This window comes from Cololabis saira, chromosome 3 (genome assembly GCF_033807715.1).
Source record: "Cololabis saira isolate AMF1-May2022 chromosome 3, fColSai1.1, whole genome shotgun sequence".
Taxonomy (NCBI): Eukaryota; Metazoa; Chordata; class Actinopteri; order Beloniformes; family Belonidae; genus Cololabis; species Cololabis saira.
The window spans coordinates 25,069,358-25,082,755 of record NC_084589.1 but is presented as its reverse complement, the minus strand read 5'-3'; the positions used below and the strand labels follow the sequence as shown (position 1 = coordinate 25,082,755).

Sequence of the window (13,398 nt, the reverse complement as noted above, 5' to 3'; positions counted from 1 at the left end):
TTCTATACACGCTTATTCCTATTTAGGGTCACTGGGATCTGCGGGAGCTGCAATTCTCGGTTGTCTTAAGTCAAAAGGCAGAGTTACACCTTGGGCAGGTGGTCAGTCCATCGCAGACTGGATTCACCATGTTAGTTGTGTTGGGTAAAAACAAACAGGCTACATCACCTGGCCTGAAGAGTTACTGGTACCAGCTACATGAATGATCACCTCATGATTATAAAAATACTGCTTAATCAGCAGCCTACTCTGTTAGCCTGCAATTCTGATCTCCACTGAAAACAGAGGCTATAAGATCAATCAAAAAAGGCAACAGGATTGGCCTGCCAACCCTATCAGCCGCCTGGTGAGTCGCCTGAAAAACGATGATCCTCATGAACCAAAATGTCTGTTAGTCATCAGTTGCCGGTGGTGCGGCTCCTCCACCACCATTTCTTTTGTTAATTTCTTGTTGGCTCTGCAGTGATCTCATCGCCTTTCTGGAGACCAGCTGACAGAAAACCATCAGAGTGATGGAGAACTTTAATTCCTGGTGGCACCGCCGTGCCCCACAGGCAGATTATTATTTGCTTCAAAGTGATGTCATTAAGTAAAAGAAGAAAAGCCTTCCCATCATTAGGACTCGTAGGTAGCACCGTTTTGGCGCACGCTGTTAATCATTCACACATTACTATTTATTTCACTTTTTTTTACCTGGTTGCCTCCCATGCCGTGGCAGTTGAAAATGCCAACCTTCTCATTTTCCTTGCGGGCCATGTTGTCCAGGCACTGGTTGGTCTCCACGTTACGGATCTGGACCACACACACACACACACACACACACACACACACACACACACACACACACACACACATCAGTGTTAGAACCCTTGCTAAATGGCTGGTGGACGATGCTGTTGTCTGTGTTTGCGTGTGTGGGAGCGAGCGTACCTCTCCCAGGGAGTAATAATGCCTGGGGATCTGGGAGTCGGGGTAGATGTTCTCCAAGTACCAGCTGAACGGTTTACACTGCAGCTTCTGCCTCAGACCAGTGCGAGCTGTGATGTCACCATAGTCCACTTTGGTCACACCTGGACATGTAGGTACACACACACACATTAACATAACACATTGCGTCAATGCTAGCGTGTACTTGTTAAATAACTGTTGAGAGAAATTCAAAGACTCAAGATGTCTTTATTCTCCTAAAACATAAAACCTAATCCCTCCACTAGAAGCCTGCCATTGTTGGTCGCAGTAATGCGAGTAGGCTGAAACAACCCCAGCATCTCGTCTCTACAATGAGATAAACAAGACTTCAGCTTGGCTACACTCTGAGCAGAGTGTAAAGACAAAGACTAAGGACAATGAAAACGCACGCCCAGGTGAAGGAGATGAGATGAGACAGCGAGGGAGGAGAAAAGTCTGTCTTGTCTGCGCAGCAGCTGCTGTTCAGCACAAACAGAGGACAGTGTTTGATGTACAGAGTTCTGTTATCAGCCGTATGATGTAAACAGAACTGTAGCGAGGAGAAAGAAAACGTGGGCCACAACTCTGAGCTCATGTTCCCTGGGTACTGCAAAGACTCATGGGACTATTAACTTAAATTCCAAATGGTTTATCTGTGTTGGAATTTCAGTTGTGATGAAAGATGTATTGTTTCTTTAGGGTTTGAATGCCTGACAGTCTTTAGTTTACCAAAAAATGTTGAACTGTGTTTCAGGGTTCTGAGGCAATCAGTAGGACTCAGTGGTTTTGGAGAGGGGTGTGTCCCGCAGAAATTAGAGCATTAGGTTAGCTCTTACGCATGCTGGGATTATGTAATAACACAAACACAAAACAAGCAACACCCATGAGCTCTTTGCTGTTAGTTTGAGTTGACCAACATATTAATGAATGAAATAAATGAAGAAAGATGTGGCTCTCAAGGATTCAATCCCTGTTATCTGAAGACTTGCTGCTTTTTGACTACTTGACCAAAAACTACAATCAAAGGCAACATCATGTGACACCAAAAGCTCTCTTGACTACTGTCCGGTAAAAGCTTTGAAGTTGACTATCAAACCTGGTTTTGTGATTTCATCATCGACCCACAATGCCTTGCAGATATAAAGTGATAGCAGGCAACGTAGTTCAAAACATGTGAGAAATCGTGAGGATTTAAAAAGAATAATTTAATTACTCAGGACGTTTTTTTTAACAATGTTTTTTAGCAGAAAAGAATAAATAAAGTATTTAAATGGTATTATTCAAGAGTTCATTTACATTTTATTTCCAAGGTCTCATGGTTGAGTAAAACAAGGCCCCATCCAAAACCTCTGACATGTCAACTCTTTTGTATTAAGTCTAGATATATAAGTATCAGATGTCGTCGTCCATGCAAGCTCACTCTTCAGTGTTGCTAATCTGCCAGGAACATGTTGGAGTTCATGTTCATGTTAGGTATTCGTACTGGGACACATTTCATGATCCACTTCTTCCATTTCTACTTTTGTTTTAACATCTTCTTGTCATTGGCAAAAGTCTTTGTCGCTGTCAGGTCACGCAGCTTACTACAGGTATTTGTTTTTCAAAGCTGAGAGGGCACGCCAACATTTATGACACAATAATATCCACAACTGATTAAACATTTTAAAAAGCCATTACAAAAGAAAATGCATGAAATCAAACTTTTGCTACCTTTTTAAAAGTTGGACAGGCACACTCTTTTTAATAAAGTGAAGGGATATAAGTACCTCTAATAACTTCATAAATGTGCAAAAGCAGTGGTGTTCCTTCATTCAGACACTGGTCACTTGTACATTCCCCCTGACGACAGTGATGGACGCCGTCACAGCACGGACAGGAAATTGCACAGGGAGTCTAATGCATGAGGTCAGTTTTCTTTTTACATGATGTCATGTTTCCGTGACAACCCTGCTGTGCTTGTGTGGAACATGCATATAAAAGATGGAAACATTTAAAAGTATACCGTGTTTATGCTTTTTGGTTTTTACTGCTAACATGTTTTCCATTTGTCATCGTAAGCACGTCCCACTGAGGAGCGGTGACGATGATCTTCAAATAACAGGGACGGATACGCTTGGTCACAGGTGTTTGGTGAAGTTTTATAGAATTATACTTGTAAAAAGACAGGTTTAATTGATTATTTATTTTATGTCGCATTAACATAAAAAATAAGCTTGAGCTTTCATGCATCCATATTTTATTCTTCTCCATCTCTACTATTCAAGCTTTCAGTCGTCTATTTCTTTTGATGCAATATGTATCACAGAAGCAGAAACTGTTGCACAAGCTTTATCTTTTCATTTCTAATTTAGTGTAGTTCTAAATGATCATATTATAAAAGTAGCAAAATGGTTCTAGCTGCTAAATGACGGAAACAAAATGAGTTAATAACAGACTTACTTGAGTCTCTTCAAGAGCTTTTTCACTTCTAAAACTATTCTTCATTTGCCGAGTTTGGTTTTACTTTTGGTCGTCTTTCCACTGCCTCTGTGTGTGTGTGTGTGTGTGTGTGTGTGTGTGTGTGTGTGTGTGTGTGTGTGTGTGTGTGTGTGTGTGTGTGTGTGTGTGTGTGTGTGTGTGTGAGAGCGCAGGTTAATAGATGCTTTGTAGTGTGAAATTACTCGCCGCCCCCAGTTCTGCACTGCTGGACCGACGCTGCAATATCACACTGTCTCCAGGTTAATGGATAGATCACACCTGCCCCAGAGATTAACCTCCATGCAATCACATACACAGAAAACCACAAACACAAACCACGCTCACACACACACACACCTTCTCCGTAACAAATATATACATACAAACACACACAGACATGCACTCACCAGGAGAGATGATATAGAAAAAGTTTTTGAAATCATCCATCCAGACTTCTGCCAGGCGGCGATTGTTTTTGTTGATGATCTGTCCCGTTCCTCCAGGAAACGTGTACGGTGTCGCTTTTCTGAACACGTGTCCCACGTGAGAGCACGTTACAATCTCTAGAGTTCCTCCGCACTGCCAGATCTGCCAAAAACAAGCCTCGTCAACACTGAGACACCGAGACATGCGGTAAAATCTGCCCACTGAACATGCAAATGCTGAACTCTGCTCCCGACTACGTTGTGACACGTTCAAAACGTTTGACTGAGACCCGCTCAAGATAACCCCTGAAGGAGTACTCAGTAGTCAGGGCAACACATTTGGCCAGAGTAGTCAACCTCAAAGTGTAACATCTGTGAGTGCGTTTTTGTTGAACCCGACCAGATGCTCCTGAACGACTGCCAATGCATGGAAGAAAACAGTCATCCTAACTGGCTGTGTTCACTCACTCTGAAAGAGATTTCCAGGTTCTCTCCACCCCAGATGTCCATGCCTGCGTCATAGGTGCCGATCTCCTGAAAATAATCTCTGTCTATGGAGAACAAGCCTCCTGCCATAGTGGGAGTCCTGGAGAGACAAGCAAATTGAGAGCGAGGCTGGTTAGTGCCACTTCATTTACCAATAGCCTGTTTCTGGAAAGGTCTCTCGGTACCAAGAGATTCTATCAGAGGTTTTATATTCAACCCAGTGCTTCTTGCCTTGTTCCTTTTTTTATGGGCTTCGTTCTGTTTTTTTTCTTCCTTCTGCCAACTTCCCTGTTGCTGTGACAGTCATGTCAGTGTTTAATGGCCTTAATTTTCTTTCCCCTCACAGACCAGTTTCCTCTGTGGAACGGCTCTATTTTTCTTCCTCTCACCCCCCACTGCACTCATAGCAGCTTATGTACAAACGCCAGAGAAAGATATCCTAAGAGCACACGGGATGATGGTGTGTTTTGCAGCGTTTAGCTTGAAATTAATAGGCAAGACAGATATAGATGCAAACAAATGCAGGATCGTTTAACAACACAGAGAAGTGGTTGTTGTTCAAGATATTACCTGAATAACTCGGAAAGGGGTTGTAATAGGTAACAGATGCATGCTTACTGTTTTACTGTCAACTTATCACCGTTCTCTGAACTCCTCAGTCTACGATTAAATCACCGTTTTTTTAGGAGATTCAAGAAACACCCACTAATTTAACATCAAGCTTTGATCTTGATTAAAGCCATTTATCCAAACAGGGGCTGCAACGTTCATAAAAGCAGTGTTTATACCCCCGAGTTTATCACAACACTGAGGTAAACACTGACACTGACACAAACTGTAAATAAACAACAAAATTCATACCATGAATTAAATTCTTGAGCATTTTGATTTGGTTGTTTTTGGTTCTCTCTGTTCTTATTGTCTGGAGAATTCACAGCCATAATTTGACACACCGCCGTTTACTGTGCAAAGGCTCTGGACTTTATCACGTCACTGCAAATTGTAATGCAGATAAGCTCATAATAGTCACTTTAGTTGTCGAGGTTTCCTCCCGTGCTGCCCAAGTATTAGGCCCCTGACACTGTGACAGCAAAAATCCTGCAATCCTCAGCCTTTCGCTAACGAGGGGCAATTTCCCAGCAGGCAGTATCAGCAGTTATCTAACACCAAATCTACACTTCTGCTTCCTGGTAAAGTCACTTCACCCTCCTAGTTCATGTCCTGGATTTCCTTAGGGTGAAAATAACAATAATCATTTGAACACCTTTATGATATCATCGGTGACTTTGGGTGCAGTCAGAAACCATGAAGTCTGTCTGGTAAAAATATGCACCTATACGGTATTACAGCTGAATGTACAGCAATATTGGAGTCGATACATGTAAGAAAATATTATTAATTCATAGACGAAAAAGCAGTGTTCCTCAATTCTAGTCCTCCAGAACGGAGTAGGGGAACAATGATGTAGAGTATTTTGAATGTTTATACATGTGCAATTAATCGTGACGCTTCTCAGTTCATAAACATGCCAGGTATTTTAAATAATCCCCCTTATGAAAGACAAAAGACTACAGAGTTCAAGCCAATCCAGTAAAACCATGCATTTAATAAACTTAAAAAAACTGTCAAAAGTCAAGGAACATTCATAGATTTGCAATTACACACTTGAACTGCCGGTACATAAAATATTTTTTTTAATTGATTTCTTGAAGAAAAGTTTATATGTAACGGATTCATACTTTTTAGTTTATTATATGTTTAGGGGAAAAGCAGCAACTTGTCAGTCTCCTCAGTACTGTGTAACTGCTTCGTGACAGAATGGGGTTTCTTCCATTCACGTAAATCAATGCTCTGCTCTGACATGACAGCCCACTTTTGTTTTTCAGGCCACTTACCAGACACCCTGAGGAACACTTTGTCAAGCAGAACTGTGAGAAACAACCAATACCAGCGATGAGGGTGTTGCAGCAGATATATTATGTGTGTGACCTTGAATAGTGGCCTCAAGCATGCTTAAAAACAAGAGCAGGAAGAACGGATGACAGACCCGCAGAAAAAAAACTTTGGGTTTTTGTTCCAAGGTCTGAGTAACAAGAATTAATACAAGTTAAAAAAAAACAAAGACTTCCAAAAAGATTTAGCCTTGAACTGCAGAGGAGCGCTAACTGCTTTCCATCAGTATTATATAAGTCTTGCACACTGAACTGCACTGAACAGTTAGTCAGCAAACTTCAGCTGTGCATGCCTACGACCGAAGCCAAAGCTCCCAGGAAACGTAAGTCCAAACAACTTCCACAGAGAGCTGGATTGTGATGCGTGTGCGCCGGATGTGTGTTTGGTTACAAAACTAAGGTTACTCAATGTTTTCTCTTCAGGGAAATTCCTTTTCCATGACTCGACAGGCATGTTACTGTCAGTGTTGGCACAGCTCTGGAAGAAGGACTGAATGCATGAAAAAACGTTAGGATGCGTGATCTGAAGGTTCGTGCTGTGTATGGCAGACCTGACGGGCAGAGTGCGGTCTCCTTTGCGGCGGTCCATCTCTCTCTGAGGGACAGGGTACCAGCGGAAGTTCAGCTTCCAGTTGAAGCCTCCGTACGTCATGTCGGATCCTGCCATGTATTCAAACGTATCGTCGCTGATAACGTCGATGATGGGGCACACCACCGTCCTCCTGAAGCAATCACAAACACAGACATGTCAGTAAAGACCAACATACAAACACACTACACATGCATTTGCAGTTGGTGTGCATACGGAAAGAAAGGTAAACACAACCCCCCCCCAAAAGAAGACAAGACTTACTTGTCATGTTTGATGCGGGCGAGCAGAGGCTCCAACCACCCCATTGTGCATTCACAGTGAGCATCCAGAAAGGTTATTACCTAGAAACATGGAGGGAGAACACAAGACTAATCCAGCACTGCTCAACACCAGATGGAGCGCCGGTCACAGGATAGTGGATGTGACATATGCACACACACCTGGCCGGTGGAGATGGATGCTCCCTTGAGGCGAGCGCGGATGAGTCCGGACCGCTGCTCCATCCTAACTACTCTGACGGGCACTTCCAGCTTTCTGACGTACTGCTCCAACGGCCGCTTAAGGAAATCTACCACGCACACACAAAAACAAATACACATGAAACACACACAAAATCTAAAGTTGGATTACAATTTATTCCCTCTGAAGTAACAGAGATTGAAGTTAAATAAAATCGTATGTTTTTGTTTATTTGCATGTGCCTTCGCACATCTGCTGCCATCCCTCTCTCCCTCCCCTCGGCTCCCCTCCCTGCAAACACACACCGTTAACTTAAAACATCCAACCTGGAGTTCTGGTAGGTGAGTTGGCGCTATGTGCTGGTGACTGGGGAGGAGGGGAGTGACTGAGGGTAATAACAAAGTGTAATCCCTGCGGCTGGCAAATTAAAGACCTAATCTCCCCCAAACGGGGATTATCGGCATGCACGGGGTGGAGTGGAAATCCCAGCCCTCATGTATATACACACTGGCTATTGAGCAGCAATGCAGACAAACTCACACACACAAATCCAAAACCTAGTAAAACCACATGGTAGTTCTGAAAAACAGGCTGAACTTCAAACAACAGGCCCTGAAGGAATTATCTGCAATGTGTGTGTGAGAGTTTACCTCTCTCGCTAGCATCGTCCACGAGGACGACCTCCTCGAGCAGCGAGCGTGGGGAGCGGTTAATGACGGAGTGGACAGTCCGTAGAAGTGTGCTCCATGCTTCGTTGTGAAACACAATCACCACACTGGTGCGAGGAAGATTATCTGGATATAACTTGTTCTTGCACCTACAAAGTAAACATAAAAAAGACATTTAAAACAAAATTCCCAATGCCACAAAACCACTTTTTATTTGCGCTTTGGTACACGAGATGCTGGACATGTGATTTGCTCATGGATGCAAAGAAAGGAGAAGAGGAAAACATGCAAAGAGAGAGACTTAATAATCCAGCCTCAACACGAGGAAGTGCAGCTGAAGTGGCTCTACACAACAAAGCTGGCCAAGAAAGGAACTGCTCAGACTTTGAAATCAGTTAAGCCGCGTTAAGACATTAAGCAGCCATAAAATCAATGAGGCCATCGTCAGATCGTGGCCTGGTGAAAAATCATATTTGTATCAAACAAAGAAAAGTGAGGAAAAATAATGAGGGAGCAATATAACACACATCCCCCAGTTTTAGAAAAGAAACAAAAAACAACAAAAAGACAACAAAACTGTAGTTGGTTCTAATGATGAGAACTGATTAGAGTTGCTAATGAGAGGAACTAATAACAAAGCAGAGAACAGCATGTACATTAAAGTCTCTTACAGAGAGCTAGTTCAGGATATAAATGCCTTTAAAACAACTACAGACGAATGACAGCACAGATAAAAACTGGGTCGGGGCTCTTCACAGCATACTGAGAAACTGTGGTGGAAACTTTCCCGTTTACCAAAGAACAGTGAGACTTTCAGCTTAAACAAACATATTTATCTGCTTTTTCCATGCAAAACGGAGAGTGGTCACAACAGTATGCTGAATTGAGAACGTCCATTTGCGTCACACGTCCCTGCATCTTACTTATCTGTGAGAAGAGAGAGACTCAGGGTTGTTCCTGTGGGCCTCGAAAAATATGTTATGTTCTGCTGTTATCTCTTTGTAATTCATCCTGATTAACTAAGATGACTACACTCATAACTGAGCTAAAAATTATTATATAATAAAGTACTAGCTACATTTGATTGCACAATGATTATACAAGCATTTTCACATAAAAATGATGCAAATAATGTTGTCATACATGGCAAAAATCAGGGCATTGGTACATTTTCCCCTGACAGAAACATTTGAAATGGCCACATTAGTGGACTGTTTAAAACATTGTTTGCTTAGACAATCCCCATTGAATGCACACAGGAGTCCTTTGATTTTACAGATTTTATAGTACAGAAGTTTTTCCTGAACATCCTGCACCAGCTCTGCTGAGGGTTTCTTGTTGTCTCAGGGAGAGGATGTGAAAATTCAGGAAAGCTTTTCACTGGAAGCAAAGTTATCACGGTCTCATCCCCAGAGTGGTTAAAATATTTATCTATGTTTCATAATTTCATGGAATTTTATGATTGCATTATATGCTGGCACATAAGTGAGTAAAACATGCCAACAGCGACACATGAGGTTTTTAAGACAAGATTCAAAATTGTCGGAAATTTTAAACAACTTGCTAAGCTGGATTTTGTAGCGTTCATGCAGCAGTTTCAACTTGGCACAGGTCTAAAGTGTTTTCAGTCACATTAACAAACAGGGTCACACTGCAGCGCTGGGTCTTAATTCTGCTCTGCTCTCAAAGAAACTGCACGCATCGTTTATTTGGAAGACCCATTATTAGCTGCAGCAACTACACTGGTTTTTTCTTTTTTTTTCACAGCCAGATGAATGGTGAACAAAATGATGTTTTGTGTTTAAGCTGCAGCCTCTGCTCTCTGTCTGACAGACAAAACCTCACACAGATACTGGACAGCAGTGGTAGACACAGTAAACCCAACTGAAACAACACTTATGTTTGGATAACAACTTCTCAATGCATGTGCAAGAAAACCCCCACAACTAGGAATTCTGAGCCTTTTTATCACGCCATCTGATCAAAAAGCTTACATTTCTAGAGATGCAATCTAATGAACTGATCCTAACTACCACCAGTATGTTTTACATGACCATAGTATACATAGCAGGCCATTTAAACACGAGATATAATACGCTCAGGCTCTATGACGACTTTGGCATTACATGTTTTAATGTGCTGTATAATATCGCAGTGTGCCCCTTTTTGAAAACTAATCTTACTGAGTTCATCCATCAACAGAGGACAAAAATGATACCACGCTGTGACTTCCTTCCTCTGACAAATTTACTCTCCCAACAGTCAATTGGAATATGATCTTCCTCCGTGTATCTACATACCCCCCCGATCCTCCTGCTGCAGAGCCTCCTCAGCCTCTGCTGCCGATTATGACAGAAAGAATGTAACAGAGGTGAGGAGGCCAACAGCATACTTACTCTTCAATAACCCTGACATTCTTAGCCTCTGTGCTCTTGAGCACACAAGATGAGTCTTTATTCATTTATCAAAGGCAGGACATTAATTCAGATCTGCAATTTCACACATATGAACAAAACAACACTTATGATATATGACTGTAAAAAAAAAAAAAAAGGAAAGAAAGAAAGTGAGCATTTTTCTGGGTTTGCTGAGCATCCAAAACGTTAGGGTGGGGGATTGACATTTGGCAGCAGCAGCAGAGCCAGCTAATGAGTTCAAGTATGCTTCTCCAGCCAGTGGATTGTGGGGATTTTTAGGATGGGTGTGTAAGCTAGTTCTAATTAAATGTCATCACTCATGCAACATTAAAAACACAAAAACATGCATGTCCATCCATAAATGCATTCACAAACAATGCAGTCAACATCTGAAAAAAGCCAGTTGTATTTGGAGAATAACCATCAAGGGATTTGTGTGTATTTATCTATTTATGTTTATCTAGGGAAGGTTAGAGGGTTCCCAACCATCAGATTTGTTCAACTGTTTCAACACTGGTTTGTTGGCTACAGTCATATATTCTTGTTTTTTTTTCTTTACATGGGTTCTGTCTCACGCTGTTTTAATAATAGTCTCTATTATTCCAGTAGCTCTTCTCACTACCAGCCTTTAACAGTCTCAGCATATCCTCTTATTGATGTCTAAGCTGTGTACATGTGCAAAAAGACAAGCATTACTTTTCCAGTCTCCCTTTGTCTCACATTTCTCATGTCAGAAGTGGGAATCCTCACTGATTCTGCTGCCAAGCAGAGGACGGAGAGTTTACACCTGGAACAAAACATATACCTCCCCTACAAAGACACGGTGGAGAAGGCAGATGCACCATGTCCCCTGAATCTTAGCTGAAATTTTACAGGGCGGACTGTAGAGCGAGACTTTAACTTTGGTGCGTTCTTTAGCTTATGGGTTGAAGCATTTTTCAGTTGTTGTGTTTCAAAACTGAGATGTAAATAGTTGTGTAGGGCTGGTGAACAATGGAGTTTATAAATCAGTGAAATGTTTCATGGTGTTCCCACTATACGACCTCTTATATTCTCTCTGGTTTAAAGTTGAAGAGTACGTATTTCTCAAGTGAGTCAGTGAGTTTACCAGTCCCATAGCTTTGTATATGTGTAACAAGTACAAGTTAAAATTACGATGGCCCTTTAGCCTCCTCCAGCTGAAAGGAGAGGTCATGGAAAGTGTTGTCATTTACTGCAGACCCACCCTGCTACATGTTCAGACAACACACACACACACAGACTTGACTGCATCCTGCAGTTCATTTATCGACTACAGGCAAGTTTCAAGTTCATTTTCCCTAAACCATATGTGTGTCCTGTGCAAACACCAGACACACATACAAACGAAGCACAGCTGTATGCATGCTTTCACACAGGTGCACATTTGGTTGCTTGATACAGACTCTGTCTTATCTACTAATTGGAAAAACAGATAAATGCAGTGAAGGCTGTGTGACAACATACCTAGTAATCAACTCTCGCTCACAGACTAAAACCCATTTCACGGATCAATGTCTTCTGTCGTTCCTACCTATGAAGTGTCAGCATGCCCCTGCCTGTCAGTCTTGTGTCTCTTGCTCAGTCTTTGTCTCTATATCACATAGGAAATCCTCATTACTGACCTAAGCATGTTCCTCTACTAAATAAAAAAAGGGGCAAAGGGGAATGGCCACTATAGCTGGTTTCCGATTGCCTGAACAAACCTTGACATTCCTTCATGCAGCCTCCTGGATGCGAGTCTGTCTGCTGATCTGACTGCTTGGCAAAGCCTGTCTGAAGACAGAATGATCTGCAACCATTGGCACTAATGAAATCTGAAATATTGTTAAATCTGTGCTAATAAATCTTTTCAATATGCATAAAAGGTTTGCTAGAAAATGTCTTGTATTCCCTTTTAAGGTGATAAAGTTTTCACAAGCTGTCGCAGCTTCCGGAGGCCCTATACAAATATTGGTGACACGCTTTGGTTAACATACCCCAGAGATTAAGAACCACGCCTTCTTTTCCAATCAAGTCTTTTCACCCACGTTCACAGCAGTTGACTAAGTCCCTCAACTAAACTCCAGACGTCTCTTCTGCAGGGCGTGCCTCTTTTGAGATGGGCGAGCTACTCCGCGTGACCAAGCAAACCAAGCACATTACTGATGTTTGAGAAAGCATACATCAAGAACGTGCACTACCCCAACAATAAACCAAACAATAAACCAAGCTCACGCAATCACACATCAAACTAGTAGCTCAGGTGGTAGAGTGGGTCGTCCAATGATCGGAAGGTCGGCGGTTCGAATCCCGCTCGGTCCCAGTTTGCTGTCGTAGTGTCCTTGGGCAAGACAGCTTACCCACCTTGCCCCGTGTGAATGTGTTTGAATGTGGTGGTCGGAGGGGCCGTTTGGCGCGATATGGCAGCCACGCTTCTGTCAGTCTGCAGGGCAGCTGTGGCTACAAAAACGTAGCTACCACCACCAGAGAGAATGTGTATGAATGAATAATAATCTCTGTAAAGCGCTCTGGGTGCCTTGAAAGGCGCTATATAAAACCAAGTCATTATTATAATAATAATAAAAAGATTTCGTAAAAACCACCACACTGCAATGACATTTTTATGGAAAATTTATGACACAAAATACACATTTTTCTGAACTAAAAATAAAATAAAAGCATGTAATCCAGGGTCCATGAATATAGGGTGAATGTCTAGCTATCCATCTATCCATCCCTGCACAAGGGCAAAAACATGTTTTCTCTTGTCTTCTATCATACAGGGTCTCAAAGAATGGCATCGTTACTTCCTCAGTGTGATACTTTTCCCGTCGATATCATATGGTGAGGGAACAATCTTTAGAGTGAACAAATGGACCATGAGAAAGGGAGGAAATGCAGTCTGATTTGGGAGGAAAGGCGCAGGTGGAAGCTTTTACAGATAGAGCCTAAATCAGAAAATGTTTGCTATGCTATCTGTTCATCAATTATCAT

At 42.1% G+C, this 13,398-nt stretch overlaps 1 protein-coding gene across 1 annotated transcript in view; it reads right to left on the bottom strand.

The window, feature by feature from the left end:
* The window catches only part of galnt1 (UDP-N-acetyl-alpha-D-galactosamine:polypeptide N-acetylgalactosaminyltransferase 1), a 55,394-nt gene that overhangs the window by 4,163 nt on the left and 37,833 nt on the right, over positions 1–13,398 (bottom strand). Inside the window, exons 5-12 of the mRNA XM_061716764.1 lie at positions 7,970–8,136; positions 7,301–7,428; positions 7,122–7,201; positions 6,820–6,990; positions 4,299–4,416; positions 3,813–3,993; positions 931–1,070; positions 694–792 (exon numbers count right to left, since the gene is read on the bottom strand). Of these exons, the coding sequence (XP_061572748.1) occupies positions 694–792; positions 931–1,070; positions 3,813–3,993; positions 4,299–4,416; positions 6,820–6,990; positions 7,122–7,201; positions 7,301–7,428; positions 7,970–8,136 (1,084 nt within the window). The remainder of the gene's footprint in view (positions 1–693; positions 793–930; positions 1,071–3,812; positions 3,994–4,298; positions 4,417–6,819; positions 6,991–7,121; positions 7,202–7,300; positions 7,429–7,969; positions 8,137–13,398) is intronic.